The sequence below is a fragment of the Pteropus medius genome, unplaced genomic scaffold, assembly GCF_902729225.1.
Source record: "Pteropus medius unplaced genomic scaffold, Ma_sr-lr_union100, whole genome shotgun sequence".
Classification (NCBI taxonomy): Eukaryota; Metazoa; Chordata; class Mammalia; order Chiroptera; family Pteropodidae; genus Pteropus; species Pteropus medius.
The window spans coordinates 5,198,034-5,220,130 of NW_024344374.1; the positions used below are offsets into that span (position 1 = coordinate 5,198,034).

At 36.6% G+C, this 22,097-nt stretch overlaps 1 protein-coding gene and 1 pseudogene across 2 annotated transcripts in view; both read right to left on the reverse strand.

Annotated features, from left to right (window-relative positions):
• The window catches only part of SVEP1 (sushi, von Willebrand factor type A, EGF and pentraxin domain containing 1), a 153,353-nt gene that overhangs the window by 97,251 nt on the left and 34,005 nt on the right, over positions 1–22,097 (reverse strand). For both annotated transcript variants that reach the window (XM_039870681.1, XM_039870680.1), the window contains 3 exons: positions 21,890–22,066; positions 3,678–3,836; positions 2,670–2,849 (listed from right to left, as the gene is read on the reverse strand). In XM_039870681.1, the coding sequence (XP_039726615.1) occupies positions 2,670–2,849; positions 3,678–3,836; positions 21,890–22,066 (516 nt within the window). The remainder of the gene's footprint in view (positions 1–2,669; positions 2,850–3,677; positions 3,837–21,889; positions 22,067–22,097) is intronic.
• On the reverse strand, positions 11,695–11,813 carry LOC120608785 (uncharacterized; annotated as a pseudogene).

Here is a 22,097-nt window from a genome sequence, read left to right on the forward strand (position 1 = left end):
CTCTGATGCTCCAGCTTCTCTTCTGGACCTTCCATTTCCCAGCTCCTTCCAAAATCTTGTGAGGTTTGATTCCTTAAATAAGTTCCTTATCCTCTGATATAGATGGTGAGTTTCTTTGTGCTTCCCTGACTGACCCTACCACACAGAGCAAAAGGGCTGGAATGAGGGGAGGGCAGTTCTGTGGATGCACTTACAGAGTTTAAACGTCATCCCTCCAAGTTGAGGAAGATGGTGACAGGGAGGGTTTACGTACAGGGACCAAGAGCAAAGGCAGAATGATTGGAAAATCAAGACTGTTGGAACAAAGGGATGGCTTGCAAAGAGATGGCTTCCTGAAAGGGCGTGACCATTTCTAATATGGGACAAGAAACTCAGGATATGGACTGTGGAGGATGAAGATGTGGGGCCAGACCTTATCCTAAAAGAGTTGTCTACATGCTTTTCTTATTCTCTTTGGAAGGCCAGAAAGTAGAAAGTTAAAATGTAGTGTTTTCGAAACCCTACCATGAGTTATTTGGAAGAAGGAGTAGAAGTTTTACACAGAACTTTTAACTGTTGACTGTATAGGAATATTTCTAAGAGGTTTTCTATGATTAATTTTTTCAGAAATGGGATGTGGCTTTTTACCGTTTGAGATCACATGACTGAAAACGTCTTTCATCTTCCCACATAAAAAGTAGCTTGCCTAAGTTTAAACATCTAAGGTCTAATTCTTTTCTTTCAGAATCCTACTGGAAACTTACTTTTGTCTTCTAATATTGAGAATGGCTAATAAGGGGCTCAAAGCTAGTCTGATTCTCTTTCCTTTGTAGGTAATGTTTATGTCTAACTGTGAAACAGGCAAAATTTTCTATTTTTCTAGGGCATTCAGAAATTTCACTAAGATTATTTCCAGACATGGATCTGTTTTTAAAAATTGTTTTCTGGCACACAGCAAGTGATTTTGAATATCAAACATTTCAGTCGTGTATATTCCCAAGATTTCAGCTCGGGGATATATTCTTTGATGTTCTATTAGTGTTTTTCTTCTATTCCATTCTCTCTCTAGATTTCTAATATAAGAAGAATCTATTTCCTGTGACTATTCTCATGTCACTTCAGTCTTTCATAATTTTTTTTTAATCTTTGAAATTTTGCTCTATTTTCAGAGAATTTCATAGATTGATTTTCTAACTTATGAATTTGGCTCTTACTTAAGTCTATTCATTGTGTCAGCAATTTTTTTTTCCTCTAAGCAACATTTCTCTTCTCAGATTTCTCCCATTTCTTGGGATTCTGGTCTTATTTTAGCAATGTAATTTCCTTTGAATCTCAGTAATTCCATTTTTTCCCCTTTTCTTTGTTCAATTTGCTGATTCTCTTCATTTATTCCTTTCCTTCCAGTAGATATAGATAAGAATCTGGATTAGGATATGACTTAGGCAAATTCACATTTAAAGATGTATATTCACACATGTATATTCACATTTAGAGTATTGGCAGCTGATAAATATAAACAGAGGAAGTCTCTTGGAGTTCACATATGACCTTGGAGTGGTGTAAATGGGCTTCCCTAACGGGTGTAGGAGTCAAGAGAAGACCAGAAGACAGAACTCCTTATATTACTCCACTGAGCTGGGTGATGTGGGATTTTGGAGCCATCAGAATCAACAAAGTGTATGCTAAAGGATGCCTGGGATTCAGAAGTTGTGAGGGTAACATTGCCAAGTTAGCAAAAATACAAAAAAAACACAAACAAACAAATAAAAAAACACAGACAAATTAGGATATTCGGTTAAATCTGAATTTTAGAAAATCAACAAATAATTTTTAGTATAAGTAGGTCCCAAGTCTTATATGGGACTTACACTAAAAAAAATTGTGTGTTGATTATCTAAAATTCCTGTTTAACTGGGTATTCTGTATTTCACCTAGGTAGAGGGTGAATACTGTATTCAAAAGTTTCATGGGCAGGGATTCTCAAGTCTTTGCCTTGCTCCCCTCCTACCTTTCCTTAGATAGCTTTCTCTTCTAACCTTACTTTTGAAACCTTAAGAAGTTGCCTGTGCAACAGTTTTAAGAAGTAAGAAAGTAAGTCATGGAGACACCAAGAGTGGAAGTGAATTGACGACATACCATTCTGTTTGTTTATCTGTCTTTGATGTGGAAGCCTTAGGTTCTACGCAAGGGACTGTCCCTTTTCTACTGGCCTGACTAGGCTTTTTGAGATTTCACTTTGGCAAATTCACAAATTCCCACTTTCTCTAGCATGCTGTCTGTTCCAAGTGAAGGCTGGAGATGGATAAGTTGGCTAACGGCTCCTGTTGCAGGATACTGGTTCCCTACATCCTACAATCGTAATGGGGATAAAGGTCTCCCATTCTGACCATCCCCAAACTTCCCTCGGCACTCAGTCTTGGTTGCTTAAAATCCAAGGTTTGGGGTAACCTGTCCATTTCCTTCCCAGGCAGGCCCTTCCTTTGCTTGTTCATAGAAAGAAATATAAAGGGCATAGTTTATGATGATGTGGTCAATAGAACTTAGCAGTTCTGACTTCAAACTTCCTAAAATTTTTTCTCTGCGGTCTATGAAAATCAAAAGAAACAAAAAACTTACTGGTCCATTAGAGTTTAAGTCAAGGATATCCAGCAAGACAATCAATAAACAATGTGAACTGGCAGTTTGCATACCTCTGCAGGAGCTCTCTGAACCGGACCACAAACCATTGGGTAGACACAAGAGGATGCTACTTCCCACAAGGTCAAATCCAGGGTGACATCGGACCCCACAGGCTGCATTGAAGTGGTTGTTACAAGTGTTTTGGATAAAGTAACCATTTTCAGGAGGCTTCAGGGCAGGGCAGTGGACAACTAAAATATACAAAACAAAATTAAAAAGCAAAGTTAGCCTTTGTCTATGAAGCATCCACCCCACCCCCTTTTATTGTGTGTGGTTTAAGAGGACATTTTATGACATAGCTAAATTACCCACAGCATTCCCATTTACTGCATTTGAATTTCTAAGTGCATGTTTAGAAGAAGAAACATCTCACTTCTATTAGGTATTTGCTTCCACTTAAATTTTAAAAAGACTATTGTTTTTTATGTTTTCAATTTTTTATTTTAGTATCTACATAGATACAAGATTTTCTAGTTCTTGAGCTTTATATGTCATTAGCTATTTTCCTCCTTATGGTAGCATGAAATAAAAAAAATGAATAAGACCAGCGAAGTGCATCTGCCACAGATCCCAAGAGCCACGTTTCTTGTACATGTTACAGGCTAATGAAAACTTTTAGTTTTTTGATATGAATAACATTGACACTTTACTTATAAAAATAAATATATTTTAAATGAATTTAAATATCACCAAGGCTCCAAACTAGCTCTTTTGTTACTCAAACTTGTTGTTAGATTTGTGTCTTTTCTTCCTTAGATTCATTTTAGATCTTTCCCAACTGAATCTTTCTGGTTTCACAGTTATATTACTGCTGGGCTCTCAGATCCCCTTTCTCCAGAGCAAGATATGTGCGCAGCAGTAAGAAATGCTACTTAATAAAAGCAAAGACTTCCTCCCAAATGTGATTAGAGAAATGAATACTAACAGTCTTTTAAATGAAGTGAATGGAAGCACTAGCATCATTTCCCTTGAAGAAATCCACTTTTATATTTTCTATTTGCCAATGTGGGTAAACTTACCTTCGCAGGTCTGGCCAGATGCCCGGTAGCCCTCCTTGCAGACACAATCTTCAGGAGATGTACTTCCAGGTGGAGAGGTGTGATTTTCATCAGGACATGAAAGGCAAGTGCTGATTCCTCCTGGCGTACCTTCTGGTTTGTATGTCCCTGGTGGGCAAGCTGTGGCGAGGCCAGAAAAGTCCATTTTAAGTGGTACATCAATTGATAGTTAACAACATTTTTGAGAGTAATTACAGGGGGAAAAACAAACAATAGCTTTTTATAGAAAAGAACAGTATAATTCAAGCGAGGACAGAAACCAAGTTTGTTGAAAAAGTGATGTAGTTTGTTATTTGCAGGTTATGAAGTGGCCTCTTATGTCCCACAATTAGTTACAATTACAACATAACACAGCAATGATATGTCTGGACTCTTTATGGGAAAACTCAAAATAGCATTGCAAGTTAAGGAACTAAAAGGAATCAATGGTACTGGATGCATAAAAAAAATCTTGATAAATATGGTATGTTCCATATTCTATTGTCCCCTCCTCCACCTGTGCAGCTTCACCTCCCCCACTGAATCCACAGGACCCTCTCCCAGTAGAGAACAACTGTAGATATGCAAAAAGCACTTTTGAACAGTGTCTGTTCAAAGCACTTGACAAAGGAGGAGAAAGTGAAGAGCTTGAGGGCAATAATTCAACTGACAGGAAATAGGCCCTCTGAAGAAACAAGAATTAAGATCCTGCTTTTCCCAGGCTCAAGGAAAAAAAAAAAAAAAAAGATTAAAAGCAGGATCTAATCGACCTTGCTTCACAGCCTCCCTCTGCATTGACTACGTGCCTTTGAATTTATAATTTACTCTCTGTGGAGTTATAGATCTATAAAATAACTCAAAATTAAGAATTCAATAGAGAAATTGGAATAAAGGGACTTGTGGTGCTAAGTTAAGTCAATTAAATGTAGCAGAGTCAAACATGCATATGATTATTTAAAAACAATAGCAACCAAGTAATGTGCACTTATGTGATGACATTTTATATAAAGTATCTAATCCTCAGTTTTAATAAGTAATATTAAGAATTATTAATATTGTTATTAGTATATGCATTAATTTATATGTATTATGTCCATTTTAAAGATGAGAAAATAGAGGCTTAGAGACATTTGATGACTTGACTAAAGTTACTCAGTAGATGAAAAGGCTACAATCAGATATTTTGAAATGGTAGCACACTCCCTTCCGCTTCCTGTTGTCATTTATTTAAGGCCTACTTCTGGGTAGATAGGCTCTGCTTGCTTTCTTTATTTAAAAAAAAAAAAGACTTTTTTTTTTTTTTAGGTTTACAATAAAATTGAGAGTCAGAATTTAAAGCAAATTTTATATAGCATTTACTGTCCCAGGGACTGTTCTACATATTTTATAAATATTATCTTTTTAATCTCCTTAATGACCTATGAAGTAACTAATATTATTAATCTCATTTTATAGATGAGAAAACTAAGGCACTAAGAGGTTAAATAACCTGCCAAAGTTACACAGTACGTGGCAAAGCTGGGATTCGAACCCGGATAATGGGGATCCAGAGGCCATGTTCTTTACTACTGCATATGCTCTGTCTGAAACCCAGGTCTCTTAAATGCTAAAGTCCTTGTTTTAACTACTATAATATGCTAAAAATATAAATGACCATTACTGAGGGACAAGATTCATAATACAATATAATTATTAGAAAAGATATCCATGCTTCTAAAATTCTTCATTATATTTAAAAACAGAAGATAACATTTTCTCCTGATATGTAGTGCAAAATTCTAGAATTAGATAGATCTGTGACTCAGAAAAAGAGAAACATTTTTTAAATAATTATAATGATATTTGATAAATACTTCAGCAGAAAGAAAGGGAGTATTACATCAAAGCATCATATTATTAAATATTGAATTACTCATAATACTGAATATTTCTTTATGGAAAAAGCTTGGCAAATATTTATACAGATCCTCAAGAAGATGCAAGACAACATGGTCTTATTTAAACAGAAGTCAGCCACTGTAAGGGAAAATGATTAAGAGGTACACACAGATGGAAAATATAAATTTTAACATCAAAATTAAAATTGTCCTTGGAGGAAGTAAAAAAGAAGCAATAAAATTCTAGGACACTGGAACTGAGTAGACCTCGGAGAGTAGTTGTGATATTAATGTAAGAATATATTCCTTACTTGAAGCTTCAGAGCAAAAAAACTCATCAAGTTCCAGGCAAAATTTATAAAAAGCGATTTACACCCAGGATAAAGAAAAAGTAGTACAAGCATCTAGGCAGAAAAAAGAAGACACTAACAAATGGTAAAATCAAACTTATGTTTCATTTCTCCTCTGCAAAAACAAATGGTAGGGAAAAAATGGAATAAGATATACGGCTACGTGAAAACAATGTTATGAACCCAAATTCCACATCTGGTAAATATGAGGGAAGACAAAGGCATCTGAGGATTTGTGTGGCTTCTGGAAACAAAGAAGTATTTCATTGATTGAAAAAGAATTAAGAACTAAGATATGGAGGAAAATGGCATTTAGTAAATTGCTTGAGATTAAGAAATTAGTGCAACATATAGTTGATCGCTAAGTATCTTGCTAAAATAATTGTGAAAATGAAAATCAATATAAAATAAAGCCCCTTTTCTAAAGAAAGACATATGACCTAAGGAAGAAAATTATTATTATTTCTTATTATTTTCTTTGCATAATATAAAGAAGAAAGGTTTAAAATATAAGAAACTGGGAGAAGGGTGGGAAGAGGAAGAAGGTGAAGTTCTCATTTCTTTTCATATACATCAATATGATAAAATTGAAAGAAAAACAGAGCTTCAAATTTGTACATTAAAAATACACATAACTATGAACAGAAAAAGAATGCGTAACTTCCAAATCAGTGAAGGGGGAAAACAAAGATCATAGGTAGAAAACATAGGAAAAGAAAAGACGTAGCAGAAAAAATTAAAAACACAATAGCATAAGTAAGGCGATGGAAGTATCAAACGTATCAGTCATCATTTCTGTGTCCCCAGAGTAGATTTTCTCACCTCTGCTCTGACACATATCACTGTATGTAACATGTCTCTTTCTGTGGGCAACATGTTCGTGTAAGTTCAGTCTTCCAATTATCTGATCCGGTCATTACCCATCCCATTGTCTGAGCCAGCTGTCACTCAAAGGAGGGCAAGAAAAAACAAGTATGGAGGGAAGACTAAAGGCAGTGAGACTAATGACATGTTGAAATGAAAGGACATAAGACTTGGAGTCAACACAGCTGAGCTGCAATCTTGGCTCTTCCACTAACATGCTATGGGTCACTGGCAAGTGACTTTATTTTCTTTTCCTTTGGTATACAGAATTTACAACTAGTGATGTCTATGACATTGCCAATGCTAACATTTGATGATGTTATAAATAGAATAATACCAAAAAGTAAGTTAAAGAAACCTTTCATATGAGCAGTCAGGTTCTGTCTACAGATTCTTATAATTTATTTAAAAAAATAACGTTACATAAAAAGGAACTAATCTTACACTCTTACTGTCCAAAACTTTTGAGTAATCAAGAGTTTACAAGACTGGAAAATAGTGTTTTGGATAAAAATATCCAAAAGTACATTTGGAAATGTATTGTGAAATTCATAATGATAATGGAAAACAGATTTTAGGAGAACTATTTAAAGGCATTGCACAATTCTAGTGGGAGAGGTGTAATCAACCTCTTTGATTCCCAAAGGGGAAAATTCCTCATTTTAAAGCCAGGCAAAAGTTGAAAAGATGAAATTAACTGTGGTTTGAACAAGTTTCACAAGTGATGGTAAAGGCTAGGGTATGTTTTTTTTCATTTTAATATGAAATGTTTCCTTCCTGGAAATGTACCAAATTTTACTTCTTAATTGCTGTTTTTGTTGTTAAAATAAGCACTTTCTCTTTTCAGAAACATCTTGGCAGTTATTAGCTACTGTTACTGGAAGTGTGATTCTTGATGTTATCATGTTGTGCTAACATTAGATTTTTCTTCAACTGACAATGTAACTCTTTGACTAAAGTAAATTAAAACATGAACCAGTTTGGAATTTGTAAAATATCAAGAAGTCTTCATTCTCTCTAATCTATCTTACCCACTATCGATAATCCCTTAGATGACTATTGTATTTAATATTAATTATATTATATAACTTACATTTTATAAAATTTCTTCTTATGTATAATATTAGTTAAAAAAATCTCTGTGAATATTAAGAGCCTTTGTTCCTTGCACAATTCATCTTCAAAGAGTAATGAATCTCTTTAAAGAATATAGTTTTAGGGCAGTTGCATGAGCTACATTCAGGCTATGCCCTACACAACTCCAAGTGTGCTTATTCGTGTAAATTATAATCATATCCAGGAGTCATGCAACTCAAAAGCCCTAGCTTCTGCTATATCTAAGTAAGGCACCAAGCAAGTATCTGGCTCCCTAAAGAAAGGCTTTTATTATTACAATATCGCTATTCTTTTCAACTTTAGGGATTTATTCTGAAGGAATTTGTTCCTACGAATAGCTATGTTAGGATTTTGAGCACAGGAATCCACTGCACTAGAAGAGAACCAGTTTTCCCAATGCTGAGCCAACATATTCTCAAACATAAGATGAGGACCTAGGCACTTTCTTTTTATTAGACAACCAAAATCCTTTCTATTTTCATCAATGAATTAGGTGAGGAGACTTTTAACTGACCTGGATTCTGCACATCTGAATCTGTGTAAAATGAATTAGCAATCTGCTGATCTCCCTGTGATTACTTAGCTCATTTGGCTGGAATACAAACGATTGGGACAAAACTGTGAATCTGAGCAACTGTGTGGTGCCATAGTAACAAATGGTACCATAGCTGCAGGATACCATATTACAAATGTAAATACCTGCTCAGAGTAGAAAGGAGATTACTTATGGATTAGGACAAGTCTATCAAAAAATAAAATAAACAAAAAAACAAAACCTTCAAAAGACAGTGTCCAAAAGAGGATTCATTAGCAAAGTAATTGTCATATGTTAAGAATTAAAATATGTGTATACACATATAGGTACCCATACATTCATACATAAACATCACCTGGCTGAGTACAGAATACTTAGGCAAAATCTTTTGCATCAAAAACTCTGTATTCTTCTAAGGTATTTACTGTCTGGATGAGAAATGTGAGATCATCCTAATTTTTATAATTAAAACTCTGCGGGCAAGCACTTTTAGGCGAGGCACCTGCAGATTTTAGAGTTATCTTTAACCTTATTTATTCTTTCTAAAATAGCTAATAACACAGAATTATTATAAAGAAGTAAATAAAATTTGCCATAAGCTAAACCACTCTGGTTTATTCTTCAAATGTTTGATATTTAGGGTGATTCCAATTTTTTACAATTATAAACAACTTTTCTATAATCATCTGGTTCCCTTATATCTTTCATCTATTAAAAACATTTTAGGCAAAATAATGTTAACTTTTCAAACTCATTAGCCTATTGTCAAATTATTTTATATTCCCAGGATCAGAAATAAAAGTATATATTTTATTGTACACACATTAGCACTGATTATTAACAGTTTTTAAAATGACCAATTAATCATTATTTAAATGCAAAGTCCTGTGAATTTCAGTGCAACAGGGTTTTCTGATTTAAACCCAGGATGGATCTATCCTGAGATTCAGACATGGGTAGTCCCAACAGAAGTCTGCTTGCTTAAAAAGCTTGAGAAGCTTCCGGAAAAAAACTTCATCCATACTAGGGGTAATATTCAAACTGCTATAGCCTAGAATGGCATGATCATTAATCAATAAGAACAGATAAGAGCTGTGGCATTAAGCAGAGTACTACATGTCCAAATTTCTGCCAAACGTGACTTTTGTAGGTTCTTGACTGCAGGTTAGGCCAGTGAACCTGGAAAAGTGGACAGGTCAGAAAAGGGGCATTCAAAGGACTTGCGGCCGCACCATTTACCAAGCAGTACGTAAGTACTTCAGCATTTTAACAACTGTTACAACTGTACTGATGCACATCTGCTGAGTATTAGCCTGCCCTAAGGAATGGGAGATATGGCACACATTGGACCTAATAACACTTGACCTTAGCAATCAGAAAGGAAGAAAGATTCCGAGTATAGTTTGGTGTTTGTTGTCAAATTTATTTCCCTTTGGGTTCTATAAAGAATGGTAAGTTATAAGTAGTCCCTTTGATATTTTCCTTTCCTCATCTCCTCTATGCCACTTCAATAAGACTTTAAGGTCTTTGGGGGTTTGGAAATGTGGATTTTATCAGTGGTTGTTTTCCATGCCCATTGTTGCTATGCTAATTTAAAACATTATTTTATAACTTGATTGATTCTGTAATCTTCATACGCGCAACCTCTTCTTCTAGTTTACTTCACATTCAGTGTTTTCTGACCACAGATGCCAAACTAATAATCCTATAACAAGACCCTGATCATGCCACTTTCCTGCTCAAAAATCTTCAATGGCTTGCAGTTGGCAATTAACCAAAGGAATCAGCTAATTCCATCTCTATAGCCTGGAATTCAAGTTCCAGTACAATCCAATCCCCATGCCTTTTCCTTCTTGCCCTGAATTCCACTATGTTCATAGATTTAGCCTACTTTCTCTTTCACCCAAGATACTTTCAGTTCCCACCACAAATCTGTACTTTCTATTCTCTACAAAAGTACACTCCATTTCTGTCTAAATCCTATCTTTCAAGCCCAGTTCAAATCCCATCACCTCCATAACTAAAAGTAAATATTTTCTGAACAGCTATAGCATTTTGTATAGTATGTATGTCACATCATTTTTATTTTCATTTAATATCAGTTCCTTAGAACTGGGTTAACCATAATTCTTGGTTCTTGACACACATTCTGACTTCTTTATCATAATTACCACTCTGTTTCATGATAAGCTACTTTAAGGCAAGTAGTGTACAGCAATCCTATCTGCCCAAGCTCCTAAAAGATATTCGATAAAATAGCCAACAAACATATTTAAATAATTTCCTCTTGTAGTTTCCATGAAACCTGATTCAGAATGATCCATTCTATTTGGTATTCGTTCTAATGGTCTGTGTGGTCTGATCTACTGCACCTTGAAGTATTTCACTCTGCTAGTGATTTTCCTTCCCTAGTCCCATATTAAAATGTTTGAATTCTTTTCTGAATAATCTGCATGTGAATAAAATTGCAAGTATTTTACTTTGGCAATTGCAATGCTTTCAACACCATGTTACCATCTTTCTCCCATTTCATCCATTAAAGTAGGGTGTGGTGCAAAAAGATCAAGAATCTTCAGATGAGAACTATGCTAATTATCACTAGCTCTGACAGTGTCTGACCTTCTCTAAGTTATATAACCAACTGGAGAACTGGATTTTCCATCACGACACCATGCACAATCATATTTGTATCCAAGTAGTTGTAAAACTAAAATTTCATGACCCTCTGTACGGATGAAAAGAAATTACAGGTAAACGGATACTGGGAACACAGAGAGGAATAAAATAGAGCACCGCCTATATTCTTATGGCTATTCTTGTCTGAAATAGATGATTAAAAAGGAACAAAATACCACATTATATGACAAGACGTGAGATGAACGTTATCATGACTTGAGGCAGGAGTGGGGTGGTTGGGTAAGCGTTTTTGATCAAAGTGTTTTCAGAGGTGAGACCAGAACCATGAGTAGAAGTGAGGGGACGTGTAGAAGCAGGGTTGTGGCATTGCAGACAGAGGGATCAACATGTGCAGACCAGAGGCAAGAGAGAGCATGCCTGGAAAAAATAAGAGTTCACTTTGGCTGGAATACAGAGGAGTGAGGCGAGAAAAGTGAGTGAGTGCCAGAACCATCAAGGCTGGATAGGCCATATTTATTTTTTTTACTATTTTTTAATTTTTTTAGGCAAAGCAACCCTTGGTTGACCTCACAGACTGCAAGGACCTTGTCAGCTTACAATCTCTTATTTTTTACTTTTTATGCCTACAGCACCTAGTCTTCCTAGGTGGTCTCCCATCCAAGTACTAACCAGGCCTGACCCTGCTTAGCTTCTGAGATCAGACGGGATCGGGGTTGTTCAGGGTGGCATGGCTGTAGACTGGATAGGCCACATTTAAAAGCTAGTAAGTTTATCCCTAAAACAGTGAAAACAATGACAATGTTTTAAGTTAGGATGTATGTCAGGATTACTTTGGATGCCTTTTGGGGAATAACTTTGAAGGACAATAACATTTCATTCTCAAACACATGATAGGATTCACTCACTCCCATATATCTCTATAGATAAGGGTGGTTTAAGAACTTTGAGGTATGATTAATACTTTTACTTAATTGCTTTTAACTGTTTTTGCTTAATTGTTTTTCTCCATAATTCTTATAAACATCATCATGGTGCATAAAACATGGGATAAACTGAGATCAACATGCTTCCACAAAGGGTGTCCCTAATTAAGGTAACTCACGAAGAACAGTATCACTGTTGGACTGATAGAATCAACATGGAAAAAATCTTTCAATAGAGAACGACAGATGCACACAGAAGCAGAGTAATCTGTTTGCAGGAAAATGGAGTAAATATACTTTTCCTTAGTCCTCCTGCTAAGTACAACTAAAAACCCTGGGCATTATACATAAAATAAACATAAAATGACATGATGAGAAGACAGACCGGTGAGGGACCTCAAGATCCAAAAACTGATATGATGGTGACTTCCTTGGGTTTCCTTTTTCCTCACATATCCCAGACTTAGAGTTGATGAAGCTGACAAGCCCCGAACCACCATGGCAATGGACAAACAAACAAACCCAAACAACAAAATACTGCTCTCTCTAGACAAGGATAAAGAAATGGGAAGTCTAGCAAGATAGAATATGTTTAGACAATAACCACTCAACTCCTCTACCCAAACACAGAGAAAAATCTGTGGCCCAACCCCAGCCACACCAGGCAGAGGCCAAGTGAAGTGTAGCTTTCCACTCTTGCAAAGCTCTAGTGAGCACCCCCAACACCGCTGCCAGATCTATCAGAGAAGGCCAAGTAGAGAGATGGGTCTTGCCAATGGAGACCACAGGGTGAGGGTTGTATCTCACTTCCACATTCACCCAGAAGTAACAAGGGGTCCTTCCCCTTCTCCACTGAAGCAGAGTTAGAGTCGAAAAGTCAGGACTTTTACCACCACCAAGCAGTAAAGAGGTTCCCTCCTTGTAGTGTCAGTGGAGGCCACATGGGGAGCAATAACAAGGCGCTCCTAGCCCTCCCAGCCAGGATGCTGTCAGTGGAAGCTCAGCAAAGAGCCAGAACTTTCATCCGCATCCATCAGTAATGAGCATCCTCTTCGCACACATATGTATCAGTGTCAATGGGGGCAAAATAAGGAACCTGGATTCTACGTTCACCTGACAGGAACGAGGCAGTGCTCCTCATCCCTCTTCCTCTGCCAGAGGAATGTTTATACAAGAGCTTAAAGTCAATGTCATTATTCCCGGTGTGATGCTATACTACAGGTTTGCAAGAAGTTACCATTCGGAGAAACGATAAAAATGGCACAGGGGATCACTCTGTGCTATTCCTTAAAACTGCACATGACAACTACCTCAAAAAAAGTGTAATGAGAAATAAAAAAGCAACAGGCAGAGAAGCGCAATTTCAAGATGTATCCAGAAATAATCAAGATAGAGAAACTGCACCTTGGGGACTAGGCTTATTTTATAATAGCCTCTGCTATACTGCACGTGGACTTGGAGTAAGTATGAACAAATTTTGAGTGAATGAGTAAATGAGTAAATAAATAAAGCAAACTACATGTTTAGATACTGGAACACAGCATATGGAAACTCTGCTTGGTTCCCAACTTCCTGGGAATTTTCCACTCCTTTTTTGGAGAAGCAAAGGTGAACAAGTCTATTGACCCTGAGAAGCACTGGCTTAAAATCAAAGTAAGCCATCTGGAAGGCCGAATTCAATAATAGGAAGTGGCTAATCACACATGTATTTCTTTCATGTTATCTAGTTACTGAGATTTCTCAAAATTAGTCCTAAAATCAAGGTGGGTGGGTGGTGTGTGTGTGTGTGTAAAGCCATTTGCATGTATTGATGACTGATGGTGTGGGGTAATGTTTTCATTCATATAACAGTACAAGACACTATTCAAGGATATTGTGGATTTTAACCACTTAAGCAATCATTTAACAAATATATAAAGCAAACCATTATTACTGTATGTAGCATATTAATAGTTGGGAAATCTTCCATTAAAACTTGCAATTTATAAATTTTGTTAAAATATGGCAGCAGTTTTTTTGAAAATAAGTCATGAACTATGAAATAAGTTCTAAGAAAAAAATTCATTCATTCATTCATTCATTATATGTAAAATACAGGAAATACAACCATAAAAATTAATAAAGCAAGGTTACTGTTTTACCATCAACATTTTAAACAAAAAATTGTTTTACTATTTGTATGTAATAGTATTATAGTTTAACTGAGAAAATTCAAAGAAATCAACTGAAAATGACTAGAATTAAAAGATTTGTAAGTGGCAAGATAAATACTTCAAAATCGATAAAGTTTTATGAAGCAGCATTATGTTTTAAAAATGTGACAAAATCCCATTTACAATAATAAGAAATCTATATATTTGCTAAGAATAGTTTAAAAGAGAATTGTGCAACCATCATGAAGAACTGTAAAATTTTATTGAAACTGATATACGAATAAGTAGTTCAATTTCTGCAGGAAGAATATACCTCTCTAGTCATTCTAATGCTAATGTATACTCTTTATCATATTCTGTTCCATGTATCAAGGTGTCTAAAAAGCAATGGTTAGGCATGAAAAAGTATCCCGGACCTCTAACCAACCACACCTCTCTTTAATTAAGGTACAATAAGCAGGTCCTCTAAGAAGCTTCAAGAAGTGGTTTCTCCAAGATTTTGATAAAAATATATCAATGAACATTGTAAAATAATTTTATCAAAAACTGTTGAATTGCTAAAAGTTTATTAAAATTTACTGTTTTGATTTTCCCAAACACGACTGTGTTAAACAAAGTTCTTCCAAGTGAAATAGTAACAAGTAGCCTTTTTTTAAAATTTAATTTTATTATTAGTTCCAAGTATATAGTACATTGGTTCTTTGAATAAGTCCTAGTAACGTCTCTTTGGAGGACTTTCCAGAAATTTGAGAAAGTGAATGATTGTAATGATTGGATAACAACTATTTGCAAGCCATAAGTTTCCAATTCTTCAGTTTCAATAATACTGAAAAAGGGCCTGAGGGAATCATCAGTTAATAGATCATTTATAAGATATTTTTGATGATAGCCAACTCATGATATTTTTGACATGAAACTCAGTAGGAACTCAAAGAATTTAGTGACATCAACTTAACACAACTATTTCAAGTCCTGTCTACATATTTGTACGAAGAAGCTACATAATTGTACGAAGAAGGCTTTCATCACTAAAACCTATAAAAGTGAAAAATAGAAATGAAATTGATGTTGTATGCTCTTTTATTCTAATAGTAACAGAAATACATGGATATATGAATTAATGATTCACCTCATTAAGTGGAAAACTGAACAAACCAGCCTACTCTAGGCAGCAGTTGCTCATTCTCTACCTCAAGTTGATAGGGACCCATGTCAACACACTAGCAATGTTCTCTTATAAAATTCAAATAGGAATACATTGTACAAATTCCTTATCCCTTACAAATCCATTATTAGGCACTGCTGGGGATGTTTTTTGGGGAAAAAAAATCAGCTAAGCTTTTCTCAGAGAACAAGATTTCCAAATGTTTTGGTTTCCATTCAAGAATTTCTAGAGTTCTCTGTCCTCTTTCTTTCCAAAGAAATGATATAATTCTTAGATAGGAAAATGTGTATATGCGTGCAGGGTAGGGGTGGGGATTTGTGTGCATATGTTTACATGTATAATAAGATATCCCCACATAAATATTCCAGTGTTTCTATTTCTATAGTGTATCCTCCTTTTATGAAAAATAATATAACGGGCTTTGGCTCATTATCTAGCCCTCAGCCTTGGCTCCCATCCAGCTATAATTTTCAATCCGATAATTATTCCAAACTCACTGAAATAAATCAGTCTCTGGAAAAGAGCAGTGTCCTCAAAATGCCTACTGTCTCTATATTCTGTCTCTCAAATCCCTTCAGGGAACATTTCAGAACAGCTGCAACTGTTTCAATTTACAACAGGAGTTCACTGGATATTCACAACTGATTTAACGATCTAGCCATCTAAAAATGACTAATCTAGAAAATCAATTGTACACTGCATCTGATGCATTGTTGACAAAGTTGAACCCAATGTAAATGCTCGGCATTCAAATAAATTAAATACATTCTTAAAAACTTCTTACCATGTGCCTTTATGCTAGCGATCCTGTGGTGTCCACAGCAGATATGGAAATCATGCAGTGGTCTAAGATTTCAATAATGAGTTCTTGTCCATTTAAGATTCTGGTATTCAAGTTGATCTCTTACCCAATCCTTTCTCCTGAGCACTTACTATGGGCTCTGAAGGCGAGCAGTGGGGATGCAGAATGAATTAGAAAGTTCCTGCCTGTTAGAATCACTACTCTGATGTAGTAAGAACAAAGACAACGGTTGGGTGCAGTGGGAGAGGGAGCCAGAAGAAGCATGAAAAAAGGTCTGAGGAATGAAATCGCGTGGTACCTGGGGAAACTATAACTAGTTCCAGCTTTTAGCTCAAAGGGTGAAGAGAGATCAAACCACGTAAAGCCTTTATATCACAGTAAGGGTCTTGAGAAGTTTATTCCGTGAACGAGTCTGGTTAAAAACATTAAGCAGATTTGTATTTTATGAAATTAATTTTCTTCTTTTCCTTTCTTGTATTAGGTTGAACCATATGACGCTGCTATTTTGTGAGTTGAAAATGACCAAATATTAAATATTGATGATTTCCTAAGGGTCAAACTAATACTTAACAGAATTTAAAATTATTTTTGTGTTTATTTGTTGAATGTCTATCACTATGGCTGGACTTTAGGCTCTGGAGTCAGACAACTGGGGTTCGTAAACCAGCCCTCTTACTGTGTAACCTTGGGCAAGCTACTTAACTTCTCTGACTTTTCCTTATCTCTAAAATGAAAAAATACTCCAGAGAATTATTGTGAGCATTAAATAAGTTAGTATATATCAATGCTTGGAAAAGTATCTGGAATACAGTAAGCACTATTTTAATATTAGCTATTATTATTATCATCATCATTAATTATTATTGTTCTCATCGTTATCAACATTATCATCATCATCACTGTCGAAATGCCTATGTTAAATGTTCAGGATGAAGAAAATAATACTAGACCTAAAAAAGAAAGCAACATCTTCTTTTCCTTAGACTCCAGTTTTTCAGTACTCGTCTCTTAGCTAAAGTTCATTGACTAATCCTAGAAGGATATTTTCTCAACCCTGTAAACCTGCTAACATAGTGTTAATATCCCTGAATTTCTGAAGCATACGAAATATTTGCAGTATATGAAACTGAGCTATGTCGGGTAAAATCAGAAAGAGCAATAAGGACGAGAGGTTGGAGGTAGGGCTTGGGAGGTGTGCGCACGTGTGCGTACATGTGTGCATGTGTGCATGACTCTGTCTGTCTGTAGGGGGGAATTCGAAGAGAATTTTTAAGTCCAGAAGAGTCACAGTTTCTAAGGGAATGAGTGATGAGAAAAGGAAGATTTTAAGAACTGTTGTGGTCTATATGTCCTCATTTAGGAGTTAGAGAAAATCAAGTGAAGAACTTGCACTATTTTGAAATTTACTTTGGTTGCGGAACTGGATTTCCTTCACCGCAGTGCCTCTCAGACTGGACCACATGGGGGATGGCTTTATAAGTATTACAATTGTGTTTCAAATTCTCTTTTCCTAGCAGATTTTTTTGGCATTATTTAAATTCTGCCAAATATGGTTTCTGTGTTCAGTGCCATTATACAAGTGAATGACACACACATGAACAAAGCATCGTTTTACATTGCATTATCTATTTATTATAGGATTTTCGCTTCTGTAAAAGCCATAAGTACGTACTCTTCAAGACCACCAGCTGAAAGCACATGATTATTTTGAAAACAACTCAAAAGTTTTGAGTCAAAGGAAATTAAAAACCAGTTCAAACATACTAATGTCTTATAAAATTGAACTCTTTGGCAAAATATCACTTGATAATAATTTCTAACAAATATATTCAATCTTGCATTCCAGTTACGATGTTTATCATATGGAACAGATTCACAATTAATAAAAGTTGTGGGGGCAAAAGGGTCTTGTGCATGAATCAGCTGCTTACTGTGACTGTGATGCTTAGGCCATTTCGAGAGAAGTCACTGCCTTAGACAGGGTTTTGGGAGGTCATTGTTTTGAGGACCCATGCAAGCCACATGGCCAATCACAGGGAAAATGAGAAGGAGATCATAGTAGCATCGCGATCATCAGTTTTCTTTGAGGTCTCACAGGCACCTCTGAGACAGTCTGGTATGAAGAAAGGACCCCAGACTGAGACTTGGGTAACCTTAATTCTTCTTCAGCTCTGCCACAAATTTCCTGTGTGATCATGGGATAGAATTTCCTTGTCTCTCCGAACGGTGAGAAAAACCCTTACAGTGAGCTCTAGTATTCTACTTTTCTATAAAATTAATTAACAAATATAATTTGCCTTCGCATATAAATTTTCTCTAATCAAGGCAAATAGCCTCTACTTTCTTCAACATCCAATGGCACAGTATCTTACTGCCGTCTCTCACTCAGCATTCTTGATTTTCATTTGATACTTATTAGGTCAAACTGTATTCCACCTTTGGTTGGTGCAAGATTTCTTGAGGGAATTCACCTGCATGTATAGATCTTCCTTATCTTCCCCATAGCACAAATTCTCAGGTTAGAACCACTAGTGCAGCCTAAAGAGAGTGAAATTTACAAAATATATGGCGTCACTTATCTTCACGGATCCATTCTTGAGGTAATTATTTTAACGTTCATTCATTAGTTTTCTCATGTGGATATTATTTCACAATAATGATTAATAATCAAACCTACCACTGAGAATTGATGTGTCAGATATTGTCCTAAGCAATCTAAGTATATTCTCTCAATTACTCAACTCTTTATCTTTATATCATGATTATATATACATATGCATTTACTTTATATACATAGATATGTGTACATATACATATATGTGCATGTGCGTGTGTATAACTATACCATTATTAAGCTAATTTTACAGAAGAAACTGAGAATCGGAAGAAATTAATCATCCAAAACCTCATAGTTTGTAATCATCAGAGGTTGAATTTGAGCCAGATCTTTCTTTGTTTTTAAACAGTTTGAACACAGCTCAGTGTCTATGGAAAAGCAATGTATACAAGCAGCTATTTTCAAAAATGCAAAATAAGTGGTGTGGTATCTTGGAAATAACACAGGACTTAGAGAAAAGTGTCCTGGGTCCTTCCCCAGGTCCTACTGATGGCTGGATATGCCATCTTGAGTAAATTACTCATCTTTCTTGAGATCTCAATTTCCTCTTGTAGAATGAGGGGTTTAGAGCAGATAATCTCTAAGGTTTCTTTTGGCTCTCAAGAGGAATGATTTGCTTCGGAAAAGCATTGTTTCTATAATGAGTATAAATACCGAGAATTCCAGCTGTTTAGAATGAAAGGTAACATTCTCTCATGGAGCAATAAAATAGCTATGGTCTACTCATCCTTTGGATTTTAGATTAGAGGGCGCAATCTTAGCCTTCTCTAGAGTCCCTTCTTTATACCATGGGCATTTCTATTTAATAACATACATCATAGCTTGCATTTGCAAATTGATTTGTTGGTTAGATTGTAAGTTCCAAGAAGGTAGAGACCATGTCTGTCCCACCATTGAATTCTTATCCGGATTCGGTGTGGCATGGAGAACATAATATTTGTTGACTAAATAGATTTTAAAAGGCTCTCAGATTTTCAAAACAGGATGGTTTGCAGCTAATATTCCTTCCTGACTTTCCAAAAGAAAAGAGCCTGGTGTTGAGTCCTTCATGTCATAGGAAGGATATAATTTATTTTCTCTTAATTCCTGGTATGCAGGTAGAGCCAATGATGAACACTGCTCAGTGCAACTATGCAAAGTCATAGAGTACATCTTGGAGTTCCAATACAACTTCTCCTAACACCTGAGAAACAAATACTGAAAATGATGATATGCACATATTTATATTGATGCAACTGTATCTAATGTAAATCTTGCATGTAAGGAGGTATTAAGCCAAGCTTACTAACTAAAAAAAATAAATAAATAAAATAAATGGATAAACTCATCCTTCTGAGCTTGATGTTCTTGGCTAGAACCAACAGCAAAAGTGCTCCTGTGCTCTCCACTGAGGCTCTACTGACAGGCCTGCCCAAGCTCCTACATTTTACAGACTGCTGTGCCTTTCACCCTGGAATATTCAACCGGTAATAGCCACAGCTACTTGGGTAACTGGGGACAGTGGGTTTTTTAACTGCCCCCCTCTCTCTTCATGCAGCTTCTCCCCTGGGATGCAAGATTATAGTGCCATGGAGTAGTTGGGGCTGCAGCACAGAGTGGCTGAGGCTCTGGGCAGCCACACGGCAGTGGCTTATTGGCAGGGAGCAGTTCAGTCTGGGACCACACGGAAAGCAGACATGCTGACTACAGCATGGAGCAAGAAAATGAGAACTTCTGCCTGTGTTTGGTGGGCTAGGATGAGAGGAGGAAAAGAGGGGGTGTTGGGGACAGTGCCAAGCAGGGCTGTTGATGAAAGTGTGGGAAGATTCAAGGGGAGGCATTTTGCCAACTCAGAGGCAGTTGGGCTGATCCCCCCACCCCCTTTTTTTTTCCTGCTTAAATGAGAAATCCTGCTGTGTGGAGTGGGAGCAGGGCCAAGAAAGGAGTGATTCTGCTGGGTGAGCATGGATGGCTGGACCCAGGAAGGCTGTGTCTGCCAGCTGGGACCAGGGCCAGGGGACAGAAGAGAAATTAAGGGAGGGGGCAGCAATAAAAGAGAGTAAAAGAAGAACATGAGAGGAAATGTCCTATGAGAAGAAGAAGAGAAGAAGAGCAAGCAGTTCAGGTAGACAGGGGAGAACCACATTTTTATGTTTCAGAGCAGGCCTACCTTTCAAATGTCAGAATAAAAGAACATTAACATAAAACAAGCAATGATAGTATAAAGTAAACCTGCTGCTACTAAATTTTGCTGGTGGGTGTTAATGTCCATGGGAATGCATTTTCCCAAACAGCAAACCATGGAAAAGCTGTAAGTTATAAACATGTTGCTGTTAGGTCAAAAAGAACAAACAAACGAACGGCTGTCACAGAAAAACCACATACTACTTTAAATATTAGATATTCTCTAAAATATAATGTAGAACACAAGAATCCTAAGTTGTTCTTCTTGCTTTTCTAATAAAATATTTAAAATGTAAAGATCCTCTGGTAAGGAAAGCTAGAGGAGGTTAAAATTACAAATGTTGATGAAGTGAATTTTATTTTGAAGTGACGTCACTTTTAGAGTTTTTGAAGTCCCTCTGTTGAGACTTGTGAAAAGCTGAAAGACCATCAAGTGAATGGCATATTTTTATGTGACCATCTCACAATTTACACATGGCCTGAGGACCAGAATCCCACTGGCTTCAATCTCATACAGAGACAGAGGCATGTTTTAGTTTAAGTACCGAGGGGACAGATTTGGCTATTGACTGATTACAAGTAAGAGATCCCAAATCCTCCCCCACCTGGTTCTGAACCTATGCTTCTGGAGGCCTTGCAAGCTTCCCGTCTTCTTCTTGAAACTCTGTCACCACGTGAACAAGCCCAGACTGGCCGGACTAAGTCTGACAGGCCACATAAAAACAGCCTAGTAGTCCTAGACAGAGTCATCTGAGACTGACTCCAGCCAGCTGTGCCCCCACAGGTAAGAGAACACAAGTAAGACCAGCAGGGCTGCCTACTCAGCCCACAGTTGATGACAAATGCAGGAGTTGACAGGGCCCAGATCCAAAGAGCTGCCCAGCTGACTCACAAGCAATAAGTACTTCTTGTTTTAAGTCATTGAGTTTTGGGGTCGATTTTTTACACAGCAACAGATACCTGACAGAATTACACACAAACTGGAGACTCACCTGCACATTCATACTGCAGACCTTTCCCGTAATAGCCCTTTTCACAGATGCACTCGAATTGACCTGTGTGTGTCCCACATTTGCAGCTCGCCATTCGGTCACAGCAGTCTCTGCCGGCTTCACACAGATATGAGCAATGGGACATATCCTCTTGAATAAAACTCCCAGAAGGCAGATCTACCCATAACATACGATGGAGGATAATAAA